Genomic DNA, 18333 nt, shown 5'->3' with positions numbered 1-18333 from the left:
GATGAACTGACCACAGGCTCCATTCCCTGTCCCTCTGTGCCATTGGGGGGGAGGAGGTAGAGAATTTGGGAGTAAAGTTGAGCCCAGGAAGAAGGGAGGGGTGGGGGGAGGAGTTTTAAGATTTGTTTTTATTTTCTCATTAATTTATTACCAATCAAATTAGAGTAGAATAAACTCATTTCCCCCAAGTCAAGTCTGGTTGGCCTATGACAATAATTGCTGAGTGATCTCCCTGTCCTTATCTCAACCCATGAGCCTTTCATCGTATTTTCTCCCCCCATTCAGTTGAAGATGGGAGTGATAAAGCGGCTTTGCTGGGCACCTGGCATCCAGCCAGGGTCAATGCACCACCATGACATTTCTGCATGCTAGGAGACTGAATGTTACCATGCAAACCAGGAAAATTTAGAAAATAAAAAAATGAAACTTACAATTTCCTGATAAAATCCAGTGTATCTTTATCTTTAGCGAAGATGTCAGCCAAAATATGCTGTACTCCAGCCTCTACTTCCTGGATAGTTGAAAGTCCTTAGAAGAAAAACAGTTAATAATTACTAAAAAAAACAAATACGAAAAATTACACAACTGCACAAGCACTAATAAAATATATACAAGCTGAAAGAAAATTGATGCAAGATATTGAACTGATTTGCAGAGGTTTCAATGAAGAATCTTAGTTCATTAGAATGTTTTTAACTAAGCTTCCTTTCCAAAACATCCAAAAATTTTTAATGAGTCTACAGTAACCAATGCAGCATCATAAATCAAAATGACATTAAAATGAGAGAAAAATAATCATTTTGTGAGTTCAATGCTAACACATCTTGACATTTATGATGCAAATTAATTATTTACAACAGTAAAATCAGATGTTCAAGTATGATTTTTGAGGCTGTAACAAAACGAGTAAATGCAGTACAAGTCTACATGTTTTGCAGGCAATCTTGTCCTTTCTCTGTGTACTAGTTTTATATTTCCACTGGTTTGTAGCAAGAGTTTGCACAGTGACACTTCTGAGGTCAGGGTACCCTCATCTCTCCCACGAAACACTGTTCAAACAGTGGTTCTAAAATGTCTCCACAGACAGAGTATCCTCGAGACTTGACAGCAGAATCATTCAACTTTGCCACATGCAGAACCATCCCTCACTTCAAAAGACTACAAAAGGTGGCATGGTATAACGGAAGTGTGAGAAAAAATATGTTATTAAATGCCTGAACTGATTGAAAGTTGTGGAATTTGGCTCTTTACACCTACAATTTAGTGTTTCATATGGTAAAAGTAACGTAACATCAGAAAGCAAAGCTAAGGGAATTATAAAACATGCATTACACTGCATATGAATTATTATGAGACACTCCAGTACCAGAAGGGTACATGGCAACAGTATTTTAGTTCTAGCGGAGAACTCGAATGAGAGAGAACAAACCAAAACCAATCAGGATTGAAGAAGCAATCAAGATGCTCCCATTCAACAAGCACCACTCACACGGGCATTAACTGTGTCCATTGCAAAAACAGCACATGCTTGCTTAATTAGAGAAATGTTGGCCCATGTATACAACTAAAAGAAGAACAAGGTCTTCTAGTGAGCCTACTTCCATAACTTTCAAATATCTGGCTTTGAAACATGAACTGCTGGTTTTATTTCAGTATTTTTAGTATAAGTTTAAAAACACTGAGAATTTAAATAACTGAATATTAAGATTTCATGAAAACTTTTTTGCACAGCAAATGGCTCATCCTCTTAACAGAAATTCACTCGGATCTCAAACTGTATGTAGCTTGTCAACCTGGCTCCCAAGTTGATAAAAGTGACCCAGTTCATATACATACATAGTTTCTGATACATCTTTCTAATGGTAACCATTATATAAACCTAAGCAACACTATTTTTAGCACAAGATTGAAAATAGATGTACTGATTCCAGAAATTGAAGTGTTTATGTTGCAACAAATAGCAATCCCTTCTGAATGTACCCTAAATAATTTATTTGAACTTGAACTGTGAAGATTTTCATTTGGCTCTTTAGACTCTGCCAGAATAGTCAGATATGTGGTTGCAATACACTGCTGTACAAAATAATGACATCTGCTAAAATGGAGTAACTCAGCAACTAGAAAATTTGTTAACTGATTTTCAAAACAAAGATAGGATCATTTTATAAATAATATTTATATACAATAAAAGAACAACAGAAGTGGGAAGAGTAAGAGTCAGCGTCACCAGCAGGTTCAGTAGTTTTACGTTAAAATTAAAAAAAAAATAAATGTTAGGGCAGGGAAAAAGAAAAGCACTTCTCTATTTCAACACCCTACAGAAGTTTGCAGCCATCTTCATATTTTATTGTCAGAGGTTGCCCCCTACAGATTCACCTGTAACTGCATTCACAAAGAAACCCAATTCTGCAGCCTACGTGTGACAATCATATTGTTGAAGTTCCTACTCAAATTTCAGAGATTAAATCTTCTCTAACCCCTACGGCCATTCAATAGCAAAACTCTCCCACTCACTTCCAGTCACCAAGGCCAGTTCTTATTAAGATATGCTTTGATAGGTGACATTTACTTCAGTAAAAAGTATGAGCATAAGCCCCTTGTACAATCTGCATTGAATCTTCAGTGAACAACTCAAGTAAGACAGAACCATTGAGAGGTCTCAGGTGTGGTGCAGTTCTCACTCTCTTACCAGTAAATACAGATGTCGACTTCAACATCTCCAGAGGTCTGTCTCCAGGTATACTAGAATTAGTACTATTCACAGCACAAAGACAGGAAAGGTTTGAGAGCCATGCCATTAAATTTAAAAATCTACCACATGCTGGAAAAAGTACTGTGGAATATAAAATAGTTGCAAAGCAACATCAGAACAATTAAAATAATTCCCCTTTTAAAACATTTTCAGGCATTTAAGACATTTCTGCCCATAGAAGCAGACTGCTTACCTTTGGTATTAGGTCTAATGTAAGAAAAGAGATTGAGTCCCATAGGATTCTGCAGAAGGGAGAGAGCAGCAGGTTCTAATCCCAGCTGCTTGGCCCGCTGGGCTTTGGTGCCTTTACTCCCAGTTTTATAAGGGGCAGACTTAAAATAAACAAAAAATACAGTTATTAAAAGGCAAGGAAATATTTCAGCCATGCTACATACTTTGCATTATGCACTACTTTGTTTCTCAAGGTTACGTTTAAACTACGGGTGATCTGAAAAAGACTAGTGTACTGACCACATGGTCTAATTCTTCCAAAGTTCTGCAATTTAATAATGCTGCTAAAAGGCATCCAGATAGTTTCCCTTCTTTCTTCAACTTCTGTATCATCGTATGAGTCTTCTTCGCAACAGTACTAAAACGCAAGAGATTGACATTAACAATCAAATTTCAGTGGATGAAAAAGGCTATTGATTGTGACCTTATTTATTACACTGGAAGGTCTCTCAGACCCCTCAAGATTGTATCTCATGCTAGTCCTCAAAAAGCCAAGATAATCCAAAAGAATTTCCAGCTATTACTTCTTTCTCTAATTATTTCAAAACTGTATCAAAATAACTTGTAGTATCTTTAAGAAAAATCTTCAAACAATACTGATAGTCATTACTGCTATAACATTCTTGCAAGATCGCTGGCCTGGAAGTCAAATAAAAAGGTCCTAATTTAAATCCATATTGATGAGCACTTACAGTTATAATTCATATCAAGACAGTTCTGCAGTACCAAGTACAGGGTACCAGATTTTAAAACTCTTAGGCCTTCAAAAAGATACCTGTGAGCAACCACAGGCAGCAAAGGTATTTGTTATGATTTAAATTACTCATTCAGAGAAGAATTATCTCAGGTCGTCTTCCCTCTTTGGAAAGAACCTCCTGCCAAAGGATAGCCAGGGAGTACAAGGGGGAAGACACCATGTTGACAGAACAGCTGGCAAGTCTATTCCCTTGCCATCTCAAGAGCATATAGCCATGCAAAAGCAAGGAGTAATGCGAACAGTCTCCTCCACCCCTGCAGTGGACTTTACTGCAACGGTCTGCGATGGTTTAGCCTGTCCTCCTCATACACTACAACCTCAAGAAGTGCTCTTCCCTAGAGGCTTCGCTGTTCCAAGTAGAGAGTCAAGGGATTCTTAGCGATTCTTTTTCTCAGGGTGCAGCTTACATCTAATTGGGCTAGGTATATCCAGGACTTGTAAGCCACTAAAACTGCAGAATTATTAAGATCTTAATTTTATTTTGGCAATTAACAATGCTATATTTCTTGCAGAGTGAAAAACAGACAGGCATCAAGCATAGTTACCTCAGTTTTGAACTTTCTCCTTTTTAATTGCAGTTTGTACAAAATTCCAAGATAGGGAGACAGAAGCAGCAGTTCGTTCTTACCTACCTGCCCGCCAGACACCCCCTGTACAAACTTACTTACCGTAACTCTTCCAATGTTTGCTGCACTTCTCGCAAGGCATCGGCCTCCAGGTTATTGATGAGTTCTTTTCGATACCGAGCAATAAAGGGAATTGTGTTTCTTCTTGAAAGAGGCGAATTAAGTTTGCACATACCCAGGGTTCAACATTTGTTATTTCTGACAAGGCCTGTCACAAGCCAAAAAAAAAAAAAAAAATTTAAGAAAGGTGATCAATTGCTTTAAATAGCCTCTCACTTAAAGTTCAAACACCCCTAGAGTATTATGCTGGCCAGCAGGGACTAGTCCTCCTTAAGACAGGATGCCAGGCTTCCCATGCAACCAACCACCACACCCAGTACTTCAGAAAAACATGCAGCAACCCATGTTTCAGAAAGTTGTAACTACAGGAAAAAATGCAGGAAAGAGTGCCTCCTGGGAACAGAAAACAAACAATTACAAAAAAAAATAAGAATCAGAAAGACACAAAGCACATGGTAACTCGGAACTTTTTTTTCTCTCCAAAACAACAGTAACATACCTCATTGTGAAACAAACAAATAAACAAAACCCACAAACTCAAAGCTGATCCAAACCCTACTCTACCAATGACTGGAAACTAGCATGCTATCACTAAAGGTTTCAAGATGAACCAAGCCTCACGAGTTGCAGGTGATTTTGTACAAACTGGGCTTTCTAAAGATAAAGTAAGAGTGTATCCATGCAGAACAAGGACAGGCCACATAAGTACCTCGGCTTTGTAACATTTTAACTATCACACAGTTTGTACTTCGCTACAGTTCTTCCCACCGAGGGCCGACAGAAAAGCCTTTCAAAAGTTTTATTCTGAAGCCTAAAAATAGAACAACTGCTGCACAATCATATTTGCTGCTTTTAAAGCAGAAATACATGAAGATCAAATTCTCCATCTGCATTTCCAGGAACATTTTAGAAGACTCAGGAACAAAATTTTACACCTTTCTTAAGCAGGCAGTACTAATGATGATGAATATAATGTGCCCAAGCTATTCCCATTTTGTTCATCTTAAAATCTTCCATAACCACACGCAGCCTCCCAGAACAGGAGCTATCCTAAAACTGTCTTCATCTGAAGAGCCTCAAAGCTAACATCCTGCAAAACAAAGATGATATCCCCTGATGTCACTGTTGTTCCAAGAACGCAATCACGTCCTTTAGAGTAAACCGGTACCTGCTCTCAAATGAGCCTCTAAAGAAACAATCCACACTAAACCTTAAATTCTGAAACTATGCACACAGACATCCCAAATCTTCGGTATGCCTTCCTGTAGAAGCTTCGATTGACTATATCTAGAAAAAAAAACCCATGTGCTGAGACAGAAGAAACGTGCAAACTGTTATAGCCTAGCTTTATACTAAGGACTGCCTAGGATACAGGCACTTGAATAACGTTAAAGTTTGAACTTCTAACAGCTACCAACCAACATTTATATTTATACACGTATTACAGCAATTTAAGCAGAGGTTAACAGCACAATGACTGTCTGACACTCCAACTGATACCATGAGGACTTAAATTCTATGTTAGATTCTAAGGGCTAATTATGTAAAATAGTTTCATTGATATCTCAGAAAAGAAAAAGATCTCATACCTGTACAATATCCCAGTTCATTTCAAATTCTTTCACTTTGTTGCCTCCTAGATTTTTACAGGCTTTCCTTCAGGACATGTAGTTGATTTAATCTTTTTAAAAGGTGGTTCATCAAATGCAAAATCCTCCTCAGGTTTCTCATGTTTCACTTGATTTCCCACTACAGGAACACTTGTTGAGGGTTTTTCATCACTCTCTAAACTCTTAGTTCTTCCCTTGGAACAAATTTATTTCCATTTTTTAGGCACTGCTGGCTTTTGATTTGAAGTTTTTGGTTTAGTGCCTACATCTTCTTCCTTAGGTTTTACAAGTTGCATTCCATTATCTTCTGCAGGAGCAACAGGCAAGGATATATCCTGCCAAAAAGGCATTGAAACCATATTAAGCATTGACTGTTACAAACTGGTTCAACATTTCAATTAAAACCTAGGAAGACATGATACCAGACATCACTTTCCCAAATGATGTCTCTGTCTGGCAGAGAAATGCCAAGCCAGAAATCAAGTAACCTGAAACGTATCTTGCATGGAAGAAAAGATACAAACTTAGCAGCAGAACTGTGATTTAAAAGATCAAATAAAATTATCCTAGAAAGACTTTAATTGGGCCCTCCTTCAGAAGACACTGATCTACAGTCCTTGCCTCCAATCATCTCACCGAAACAGGGAGCAGCAGTGCAGGGAAGCACTCTTCTAATGAGGTGTTAGGTGCAGCATGGGAACTGGAACTGAGATTTGGTCTAAGATATTGTTTAACCTTGGACAAGCCACACCTTCTTTTCTGAATTTCCCCAGAGATGATCTTCAGAGTTCAAGAATGTGTTTCTCAATGTCACATATGTCAAAACATTCAGAAGCATTAGTATAAACCAGAGGACTGGCTTCTGTCATGACCTAACTCCTCATCAATCTTTGACAGAAATAAGTAAATTTTTTAGAGAAGTGCATCTTATACTTATCATAATAAAACTGCAATCCCTAGTGGGTTGAACAGACGTGCAAGGAATCCTAAGTACAGGCTTTCTTTTTGTTGTAGTACCCAGCTGGTGAAAAGGTAGAAGACATCAAAGGTGCAACACAGACACTAGAGATATTACAGTGTTTAGCTTTCATTACAGAAAGAACAACAGTTATCTATTTATTTCCCTATAACCATGTCCCATTATCATTGGCCAAAATTTTAAAGAAAGGCTCTTTGGTCTGGGACACTTAAGTACGTAAGAAAGCCACGTTTATCAAATACACGAATATTCACTGTAATAGTGGAATCAGATGAGCTGATCAGACTCAGGCAACCAAGTGAACCAGAGCTGGAAAAATTCTGCTCATGTTACTTGCCAACCACAGTAATTAAATGTCTCTTGCTTACAGATACCAATTCTTCTTTTATTGCTACCTTCTTGACCCTTTTCCTGGCCACAGCTGACCGTGGAGCAGCAACTTTTTTAGGTTTTGCCTCATTTTTCTTTGGCAACCGAGGTCTCTTGGTGATTTTGCTTTTTGGCTCCCACTCCTCCCTTCCTCCTCTGATTCAGAGCTCCTGAAAAACAAATGAGTGAACAATATTGCTTATGAGAAGAATAAAAAAATACAGAAGCAAGCCAGTCTGACTGTTTTCTGTCATGAAAGGATACAAATAGCAAAAATTAACAGAAAGGTAGGCAGACTCAACAAATACAAGTCTTTAATGCGTTGCAGAGCTAATGTCTGGAAAAATTTACCAAGCTTTCCTGAAGCTGGGCACTGGGCTGTGTACACACCCGATCGTTTGGACAACTAGCAATTCAGTTTCACCCTATTTTCACTGTGAGCATCAAGAGCATAGGTAATTTGTGGTTTAGAATTGAAGTTTTGAGCATTAAAACTTTTTAATCAACCTCTCAGAAACTGAGTTCTTACAAAATCACTCATGCTTAGCACAAACCTTTAAAAAATCTTCAGGAAAAAAAAAGTAATCTTACGAATTTAGAAATGAAGGTAGTTCATCATCTTCTGATGTAAGGGCTTTGGCTTCAGATTTCACCCTCCTTGGTAGAGATGACATCTGAAACAGAGGCGAGAAGAGAGAAATAGAACATTTGGTTGAAGCTGTGTTTCTTATTCAGCTCTAACTCACTGCCAAGTGTGCCCTCATAACGTCTTCACCAATCACAAAAGTTTCCTCTAAAGCAAGTTTGGATTTCTTAGTATCCAAGAATTTAGGCCACAGCAGCACACATTCAACAATCTTTTCAGCTGAGCAAACAGACAAACCAGCACTATATCCCCTCAAATTATTTTTCTCTTCAAACGGAGGTAATTATTTAGCTTGATAAAGCTCTCCTAGCAAAAAGTGTACTTGTTCCCTGACATATTACTGGGTGTCACTTATATGCTGTGCCAGTCTTTCCTCCATCAATCTAAGAAGCACAGAAAATAAAATTAAGATCTAGTAAAGTGAGCTCACATATGGTTTTGATGTAAACAAGACAAGAAGATTGTCCATTTTGATCTAGAATTTCACCTTTAAAAATTATCCATTGCTTATATGCTTAACAAAAACACTGATTTTGAAAGAGCTGCTCATTAGCATATAGAAAGTGCATAAAACAATTACCAAAGTAAAAAGGGAAGGCACAGACTTTCTCCTGACCTGAGATTCATACCAACAAAAGCTGCATTTCAGTTAATCAGTTATAGATTTTTTTTTTTTAGAGGTTGGGCCTATTAATTTCAATAATCATATTTGGCAGTTTTAGTTAAGAGAATTTCAGGTACTCTCAAATTATACCTGCCAGAAAATTAAAATTGAAAAAATAAACAAAAAACCCCACCATCCAAACAAAACATTCTATAGCTATGAAATTCATAAACATATTTTACCTATATCTGACAATTTCATCATTCTTCACATTCTATTCTCCAGCTCTTGTATCCAAAAAACCTTTTTGCACCTTGACCTTTGATCCAGCCTTGCCACTGCGATGTGAGCCTTAAAGTCCCATGTTCACACATAAAAACCGGATAAGCCTTTTGCAAAGTGTCACTAACTCAAGGGCAAAACGCTCTTTAATCCAACTTCATTCTGGCCTCTGTTAAAGCACTGGAAGCATAACTATTATAAATGGCTTTCAGTAAGTTTTCCTTGTAAAGCAGTACAAAATTTAAGTGATCGATTTCAGCACAGCAGCACAAGGAGGACTATTGAGGTCCACACCAAATTGCACTAGCAATTAGCTGGCTTGCAAAACACCTTCTTGTAGCACTGTCATGGTCAGTAACAGGTCAGCGTTTCGACAGTGCTGTTCCACTGACTGAAATCCCATTATGTGACTGGTTAGAATACACATCCACCACAGGAAAACAGAAACTCCACAGAACACAAGAAATTACTCACCTTATTAGCTTCCCAGGTGACTTTTCACTGTCAGTTCCGAGACACCTGCAACTTCCCCCAACCACTCTGCTTCTCCGTTTTCCTTTGCTCTTTATAGCTGAACTGTCATTATCACAGTCTTGAATTATTTATTTATTTATTCTTATTACCTCAGAGGCATGAAAATAATGTTTTCATTTTATATTGTACTAATCTGCGAATGGGAGAAACAAAAAACGTTATTCATGTTTGCAACACCAAAATTTCCAGAATTAGGTAACACCTGAGCCAGATGGATCTCTGATCCTTTTTTGCAGGACACTGGGACACTTTTCGCATAGTTAGGTCTCTCTCACAGTTCTCTCTGTTTTCAAACTAGGTGTTTAGCTTACAATATCATTATAAGTCATGCTTCTTCCGCGAATCCAACTAGCTGGGTATTTTTCAGTATTTCGGGCAATTTTGGGAGCCAGTGATCAGTTTTTAAACACTCTAACCAGCTTCTTCATAGTTACTCATTGAATCATAGCATGGAAGAGGAAAATGCCAACAGGCATGTTCTCTCATCTGAGGTCAGCATTCCCCCTAAGTAACACCAATCTCCAAACTTCCCTGCCAGTTTTGGACACTCAAGCATATCACCATGACAGTTTTGGGACTTACCCAAAATCCCAGAAAAAAAAGCCTCATCTGGAAGGTCTTTTTACTGCTAGTATTTCCCTCTCACCTCAAGTGGCCAAGGGCAGGGTCTCAAAATATCTCAACATTTGTACTGTTACATTATGTAAGATTACAGCAAGAGTAAAGCTTACTTTATAAAGTTAATTGTACTTCCTGCCATCCAACACTGGTGACAGATTTAACTCTTTGGATCAGCACAAGAATAGGAGGTGAGCTCCTTGGTTTATGAAACCACGCATTTTCCACATTCTTCATGAACAGATTAGTATTTGCTCCTACATCCCTAAGTCTGAAAATTACTGTATAGAAAATAGAAAAATGGCATAGGAAAGCAGGAAATAGAATAGAAAGTTATATGTAATAAGGCTGTCTTTGTGGGACAGCTCAATGTCTGCTGTTTTTTTTCCTTTGATTTCTTGGATCTTCCACTTTAAAAAAATTAGATCATCTTTTAAGTGTTTGTTGCAGTTATTCAAAAACTGGAGAAGTATCAAAAGCATTTGATCCAGAAGACCAAAGAAGATAAGAGCAGCACAGAACCTGTTCTCTGTCCCACTCATCAATATTGTGTCAGTTCTTAAAAGCACGTAGTGAGTTAGGACCGGCCTCGGATAACTTTAATTTATTATTAATCTACTAAATTTTTTGAGAAGAGTGGTAACTTTGTTTCTAAAGTTTGTTCCTGAAGTTAATTTGAACTAACTAGGATGTGAATTTAAAGTACAAAACTTGTTTCAGAACAACTCTCCATGAACAGACAAGCCATGGTCAGAAGCAAAATGGAGTTCTACAGCTCAAAATAAAAGCCCAATACCAAAGAGCATTTGGGAGATGAATATCAAACATGGTGTATCATAAAGGAAAAAAACGTCATAACCACCTCCCCTTCTAATAACGTATACATCAAACTAATTGTACTTCATGCTTGTAGAAAAAGAATCTTGCAGTTGCTACACATATTCTTTTTGTTTAGAAAGAATCATTGTTTTATTCAAATCCTCAAAAGTACTTCTGATTTGATTCCAAATTGCCGGACAGCTGTCTCCTAAATTTTCCTCCTGAGCTGCCTGCGCTAGGGTGTGCTAACACCTACAGTTAATGACTAAGAAAAACAGTCCTTCAGTGATTCAACTGCAGAGTGGGAGGCAGGGAAGAGGATGAAAAAGCAACATGTCTAAATGCCATGATGATGATGAATAGCTATTACAGATTTTTTTTTTTTTTTTTTAAAAAAAAAGCTTAAAAGACAGTCCCTGAAGTGAGGCAGGAAGTCAAGAAACAGGTTAACACAGTTATGCTCCACACGGGGCATCTACAATGCTGGCTGCACTGACTACACACAAGGCAATCAAACAAGCTTTGCTTCTACTTTATTCACCCTCCCACAGCATGCTGGGCTCAAGATGGCATGAAGTTGGCCACTTATCTCCAATTATATTTTCAAGATAGAGTGGCCTCAGTGGGAAAACTGCCTTTACCTCTTGCTTCCCTGTCACCATCAGGTAACCATACACGAAGCGAGGGCTGGTTTCTACTCTAAGGAAAGACTGTATCTTGCATATATCTGCCCCATCTCAAATCCAGAAAAGTCCCATAGCTGTAGAAGAGCCAATTACAAAATTGATTGGTTCTTGAAAAACAAAGAGTAACTAATTTACACCAGACACAAGTCAGAGTAAAGCTTTTCCCCTCCTGTGTCTGTGCTCAGTATTGCTGTACCTTATTGCACGTGTTTGCAGTGCCTGGATTTCCAGTGTCTCCGTGCTTACCACCTGAAGGAAGTAAACATGTGTATCCAGTGATGTGCACAAGTTACCCCTGTGTAGGATTTCACAGGCTTGCCAGTTGGCATAATCCTACAGCTCTGTTCTAGCAGCTCTCCTCACATCTGAGGCCAGCAAACTTCCAAGTAACATTTGCTAATGCATTACTTTTTTCTTATATTATATATGTTGTCGGAAACTTTGCAGTCACTAAAAAAAAATGTTGTTCCTTGAGAAAAAGAATTCTTATCATCTCACAACAGTATTTTACTTCCATGCCAGACAACAAGACCTAGGACGTAGAAACTTCAGCATTGCTGTTATACTTTAGCTCCCAACTCCTGCTTCGTTTCAGTGGTTCATGTACAATATTTTGCCTCTGTGCAACAGGCTGAAACCTTAACACTGAACCCTCACTCCAGACCCTTGATCTCCTGTTCAAGAGAAACAAAACTCTCTGCTTGCCCATCTCCCAAATCACAGCAGGCAGCATGAAACATCATTGCTTGAAACACCTGAATTCTTTTTTTCACACAACCAGTCATCACTAAAGCCTTGCTTCTCCACAAAACCCAAAACAGTTACCGCATGTTCTTCAAAATTACTTCCCACTTAAAAATGAAAGAGGACTTTGCAGAACTATTACGCTGTCCAGTGAAGAAGAGCTGAAACTATTTAAATCATTGCTAGTGTAGATAAATATATCCCAAGTCTACTCTCCAAATAGTTTGGCGTCAGTTTTGTTGCCAGTTCTTTTGTTCCCACCACTTCTATTCTCTGCGTCCAATGCAGAAGAGCTCCACAATGGATTCGAGCTATCCTGATGGCTGTAAATAGCACCCTTCTCCCTGCCTGTCATCCTCTCATTAAAACAAGGCTAGTGTAGCCTGGTGTTGGGCCAGGAATAAAGAAGAGTGACAGGGTAGCTCTATTATACTTTGCTGTACGGAATCTTAATATGGGTATGCACGAAACAACTCTTTCTCAAAATAACGGTTTTAGTCAGCATGTAGAACGTAAGTAGATTGAAGCTTTAAAGGCCTCATGTTAAAGGGCAAACCAAGTCTCATTTAGAGACCGATATTCTCTTCAACCTCCGTATTCATGCAGAGATACAATCCATTAAAAGTATATTTCATCACATGTGAATCCAGGTGGCATAAGCAACTATTTGCAGAAATAAAAGTTTCATAATAGTTTAGAAGTAATTTGACTTAAAAACTCTCCCTCCCTTCCCCTTTCTCCCAAAAAAGCCCAGCACTAGCATAAGGCTATGTGTTGTAGCTCCATATTAAAGCAACAATTTTCAGAGTAACCCTGATCGACTGTGACATCTCTACAGGGCACTTCACGAAAAAATGGCATTTAACAGTTGAAAGGTATAGAAAAGATCATACTTTCGCAGTATGATCAAATGAATGCCATTATGGCATACTTAAATTTTATAACCTTACTACATTAAGTCACATAAACTCCTCATAACTAGAGAAATAGATCTGAATATCAAAGTCTACTGCACCTTACAACTCAATCAAATAGGATCTTTTACCTGAACGTACAGGATTTAAAAAAAAGCAACACACACACACACACCACCACCATAAATATACTTAGAAATTAACTTCATTTCAGTAACTGAAAAAAAAAAAAAACCAGCAGAAAAGGACACAGAAACTTCTAAAGCTCTTTTCCAGTTAATCTAAAGTAACGTGTTCCTTCAAGAAAGGAAATCTATCTATGCAGGAAACTTCTCAAACTTTGCTCTGCAGGCTCTGCTTTTCTAGCTGAAGAAAATAACAAGAAAATTTTGCATTTTAGCTTTTTCTTAAAACACACAGTACTAGGCAAACGACAGTTTATTATAATACCATTTTATGTCCTAGGGCAGGACAAAAAAAAACCACTACAAATCCCACATACCAAGTGAATTTCAGACCATTACTAGTAGCAGCAGAATGGCCCACTTCAATAATTATATGTAGGCTCTCAACAGTTTGGTTTTGCTTGTCAGTTTGAGACACTTCCAGTGCATACTAGAATAACATCACAAGAAGAAATCAAAGTGTGAGCATGCCATCAGCAGCAAAGGGGAAAAAAAAACATGACATAGACCAATGGCAGGGATTGCATGGAAATCATCCTATCACTTCAAAAGGTTTTTATCACCTGCAACAACTAAGTTGTACTTCAAAATATAAATCTAACTCACCGCAATCCTCTCAAGGTTAAAACCTTGGAGAACTCCCAGACACTTTTGCTCAGAGAAGCTGGTGCAGTAGGCTTCCAAGGACTTTTCCTGCACAAAGCCAGCTAGGACTACCTGAGAAAGGAGTCACAGACACAAATCAGGAGACTCCAGTGCTAACTGGAAAGTTACAGCCAGAAAGAAAGGGAGAGACATATAGGGTATGTACATATAGCAAAACAGTCCCCGACACTAATGAGGAGGAAAAGGGCCTGTTCCTATAACTAGTGGTCCCATGGGGGAAAAGGAACGACCTGCGTTACACAGGAGCCTGTCAATGGATCAGAAGAGATATGCACAGGAAGGTGAGGGAACAAACACTTTCCATGTTTTTTTTAAACCACTATCTCAAACCACCTATGAAAACAGATGTTATCTGAAACCAGGGGCATACTGCTTCTGATTCAGTAACAGACTGCTATGTCATGTGCAGCTGCTCTTTTCCTCCAATCTGCCAAACTTGCCACACAGTAACACTCCCATCCAGCTCAGTTAGGTGGGACGTCTTGACTCCTGACGTGCACCTGTTCCGTGCGAGTTCATCACACCACTGACACTCATTTCAGAGTCTTGCAGGCACAAAGGGGAGTTGAGAGTAAAGGTCTGTGTGTTGCTTGGTGACTCGCTACCATCCAAATCACTGCTTTTGTGCCCAAAACGTGATCAAGCTTGAAATACACTTTACATACTCCAAAGCCCTGTTCTTCCCGAGGACCCCACTCTCCTCAGACCTGTTCACAGCATTCAAGAGGATTAACTGAGCGAAATCTAATTCCCCCGCCCCCTCCGTGCCTGGGAAGGGCATCAGTTCCCCGGCAGAATCACGGGAATAAACCTCCTAATAAGCCCCTTCCTGCCCTCAAGGAGGGCGGGGGCCACTGGAAGCAATCCCAGCGGAGGCCAGGAGCCCCACATCCTCCCGCCCCAGCCCGGTGGGTGCCCTGGCCCCCGGGGGCGTTGCCGCCGCCTCCCCGCTCCCCGGGCTCTCGCACAGCGGGACCGCGGGCACCATTTCAAGGTGACAGGAGCCTTGAGTAACCCTTTCCCCCCGGACTGGGGCAGAGGCAGAAACGGAGACCCAGAAAGAAAATGGCCCGTTTCCCCCTGAACAACCGAGACAACAGGAAGCCCCTCGCTCGCCGGAGCCAGCGCAGCCCCGCAGGCCGCTGCCCGCCCTGCCTCACCCTCGGCCCGGGCCCGGCGAGGGGCGGGACGTTTCCCCAGACGTTACCCCCTGCTGCCGGCTGCCGCGTTTGAAAGGGCCGCCAGGGCAGCCATGGCGGAGCCGCCCGCCCGACGCGCGGGGAGGAGCAGGAAGCAGCAGCCGCGCCGCGCCGCAGGAAGCGGGCACCGGAGGGGGGCGGGGCCAGAAGCGGCACCGCCCACCGTCCCGCCCCCGCTGGCCCGCGGCGCGCTCCTTCGCCCGGGGGTTCCCGGGCGGTGCCGGCGGGGTCGGGCGGCCTCCGGGAATGGCAGTGTCCGCCGCGCTGCCTTCCCGCCGCGGGCGGGCCCCGGTTGGGCGGGCTGCGCTGCCGCCGCCAGGTGGCGCGGGGCGCCGGAGCGGCGGCCGCGGGGAGTGGCCCAGGAGGGGGGCGGCGGCGGCGGCGGGAAGCCGGTTGCTGTGCTGGTACGGCGTGGGGCCGGGGCGCGGTGCCTGTGCCGGCAGTGGGCAGGGAACAAACCGGCCCGCGCCTCAGGAGACCTGGCTAAGGGGGGGTCTGGTCAAGCTGGGTCTCCCCGCCTCTTCCGACGGGTGTCGGCTGCGGGATTCCCGCTCGCCGGGGCCTAACACGGCCTGGAGGTGCCTCAGGTGCATCGCGGTGACGGTGCGTGGTGGTTGTCGCCTCACGTCTGCCCGTCGTGTTGGTGGTTATGGGCTCTCCTCCTCCCCCGGCCCCGGCCGTGGCGTGGGACGGCGATGCGGGGGCTGCGGGCCGGGTCCCTGCGCCTGCCGCGGAGCGAAAGAGGCAGCGGCCTTTCGCTTCAACTGAGGACAAAAGAGTGGAGATGCAAAATATCTGGGTTCAGTCCTTGGTTGGTGGGAATTTAAAAGGTGGTAGAAACATTTCCGCTGCTTCTGCTAGGCAAAAAAAAAAAACAAACCCAACAACAAACAAATAAACAAACAAAAAGAACCACACACAAAAAAAACACTGTAAAGTCAGGTTTGTTGTTTTCTTCACTCTCAGGGTGGTGAAACACTGGAACGGGTTATCCAAAGGAGTTGTGGATGCCCCATCCCTCGAAGTGTTCAAGGCCAGGTTGGATGAGGCTTTGAGAAACCTGCTTTAGGGGAAGGTGTACACGCCCACGGTAGGGGGTTTGGAACCAGATGATCTTTTTTAGATCTCTTCTAACCCAAACCTGATGCTATGATTTTTCACAGGGGTATCAGGAAGCAGAAATCATAGTATGAAGCTGAGATACTATATCAAAGGTGACCACGGAAGACATATAATAAGTACATGCCCTTTTTCTCAACCCGCTGAGTTAGATAAGAGCATGTAGATCCACATATAGATAGGCTGTTCATGTTTCTTTACCCATGCAGACTAGAACTTGCATTATTTTTCCTTATAATTGTAATCATTTGCACTCTAGTGCTGGAAAAAATGCCCAAGTGTCAGTCGCCCATCTTAAAAGTTTCATGTAAAGTTATGCTTCCCTGCAATCTCTGCATCTATTCCTTTTCATGTGTATTTGCTAAATTAACATTCAGCAAGGATCCTGTGAAGTCCGTCTCATGCGTGAAGTTTAATGGGTGCTGGTTTCTGGAGCCATCGCTAGAAGAGTGGAGCAAGTAGGCTGTTACATTAAAGCTGCCTTTCAAGCTTCCATTACCCTAAAAGGTCTTCTGCTTTGTATCATAAATATTTGTAACTTGTGGTCATAACTACCAGCCAGCTGTCCTCCAGCCTTGGAACAGCAGCATCTTAAATGTAACTAAGGTGTAATAACTTAAATAATTCATAATTTTTCATCTTGACTTTATAATAAATGTGTGTTTAACGATCTGGAATGACTTTAAACACAATAACATTCAATGCAGTCTCTCTCTTTCCCTGAAGTTTACCTGACCTGTATAGCTTTCAGGGGCCCAGAGAGAGACTTCTGCACATACTTGTCTTTATACAGGGGTTGTATCTCTGGTGCCAAATCTTCAGCTGATATAAACTGTCACAGCTCTGTTGATTTAAATAGGGCCTGTGATTTACACAAGTTGAGGATCTGACTCAGAGACCTCAATAGGACTGTTCACATATTTAAAGGTAATCGAGTGTGTAAGTGTTTGCGGACTCAGAACCGATTCAGTGCTAGTAAGAGCTGAGCAAAAGGTAGTTTAGTCTAATACTAGGGAAATATCCATTGCTAAGACTGAGCTGTTGTAATTTAACCAGCTAATGTCATACATATGAAATCGTATTAGAACCTCTGACAGTTTTTCAGCTGAAACATTGTCATTTAAAATAGGTAAGGTTCTGATTTTTATATTTCAGATCAGATGCTGCTCTTATGCTGATGCGAAAACAACTTTTAAATTTAGGAACTCGGTGCACTATATAGCTAAGGACAAAAGATTGATTATAAATAGCTTTAATATATTTAAATTCTTGGACTGATTATATTTTGTAATACTTACAGTGAAACTTTGCAGAATATAAAAATACTGCCTGTGTCATCTGACTCCTTTGATGCACTGCATTAAAATTCCTATGTCTCAGTACGTATCAAGGAGTCAACTTTATTTCTCTTCTATTAATAGTTTGAAATTAGGTCAGTGTTCTTATAAGGAGGAATAAGCCTGTACAACTGATTTTTAAAGAAATTACCTACACAAAAATGTTTGGGTTTTTTTCTCCTGCTCGCCTACAGTGATACCGTTCCTTGTCTATAATCAGTAATTTTACTGTCTATTCTGGCATATGTATTCTATGCTGGCAGGTTTTTTTTAGATTTGTTTATAGTGACCCCTGCTGCAAAAGATTAAGACTGACATTTCTCTAAACCTTTAAAAAGGCATTTACCCAATTATTTCAGAGTTCAGTTCAAAAGAACCAACCAGTTGTAAATTGAAGTTAAGTATATAAAATTTGAAACTCCCTAATTTGGATCATTTTTAATAAAACTAGTCTAATCATACGATGCTTTTTTGCCTCTTACATGCATAGGATTTACTTTCTAATGTGATGCAATATAGTTACAAAGTGAAATAGCTTTTCATGTCCCAGATGCAATGCTTGTTCTTTGTGTTATTGCTCTTTGATAAGGGCTAGA

General features: G+C 40.7%; 1 protein-coding gene across 1 annotated transcript in view; it reads right to left on the bottom strand.

The window, feature by feature from the left end:
* Window positions 1–9573, bottom strand: part of SRBD1 (S1 RNA binding domain 1) — a 125130-nt gene extending 115557 nt beyond the window's left edge. Inside the window, 11 exon segments of the mRNA XM_086628727.1 lie at window positions 432–528; window positions 2946–3084; window positions 3224–3341; window positions 4409–4508; window positions 4511–4574; window positions 6016–6074; window positions 6077–6371; window positions 7390–7532; window positions 7535–7554; window positions 7976–8058; window positions 9391–9573. Coding sequence (XP_086484853.1) covers window positions 432–528; window positions 2946–3084; window positions 3224–3341; window positions 4409–4508; window positions 4511–4574; window positions 6016–6074; window positions 6077–6371; window positions 7390–7532; window positions 7535–7554; window positions 7976–8058 — 1118 coding nt within the window. The 5' untranslated portion in view covers window positions 9391–9573.
* Window positions 9574–18333: the final 8760 nt, after the last annotated feature.

This window comes from Tauraco erythrolophus, chromosome 2, assembly GCF_009769465.1.
Source record: "Tauraco erythrolophus isolate bTauEry1 chromosome 2, bTauEry1.pri, whole genome shotgun sequence".
In the NCBI taxonomy this organism is placed as follows: Eukaryota; Metazoa; Chordata; class Aves; order Musophagiformes; family Musophagidae; genus Tauraco; species Tauraco erythrolophus.
This window is presented reverse-complemented; position numbering and strand designations above follow the sequence as displayed.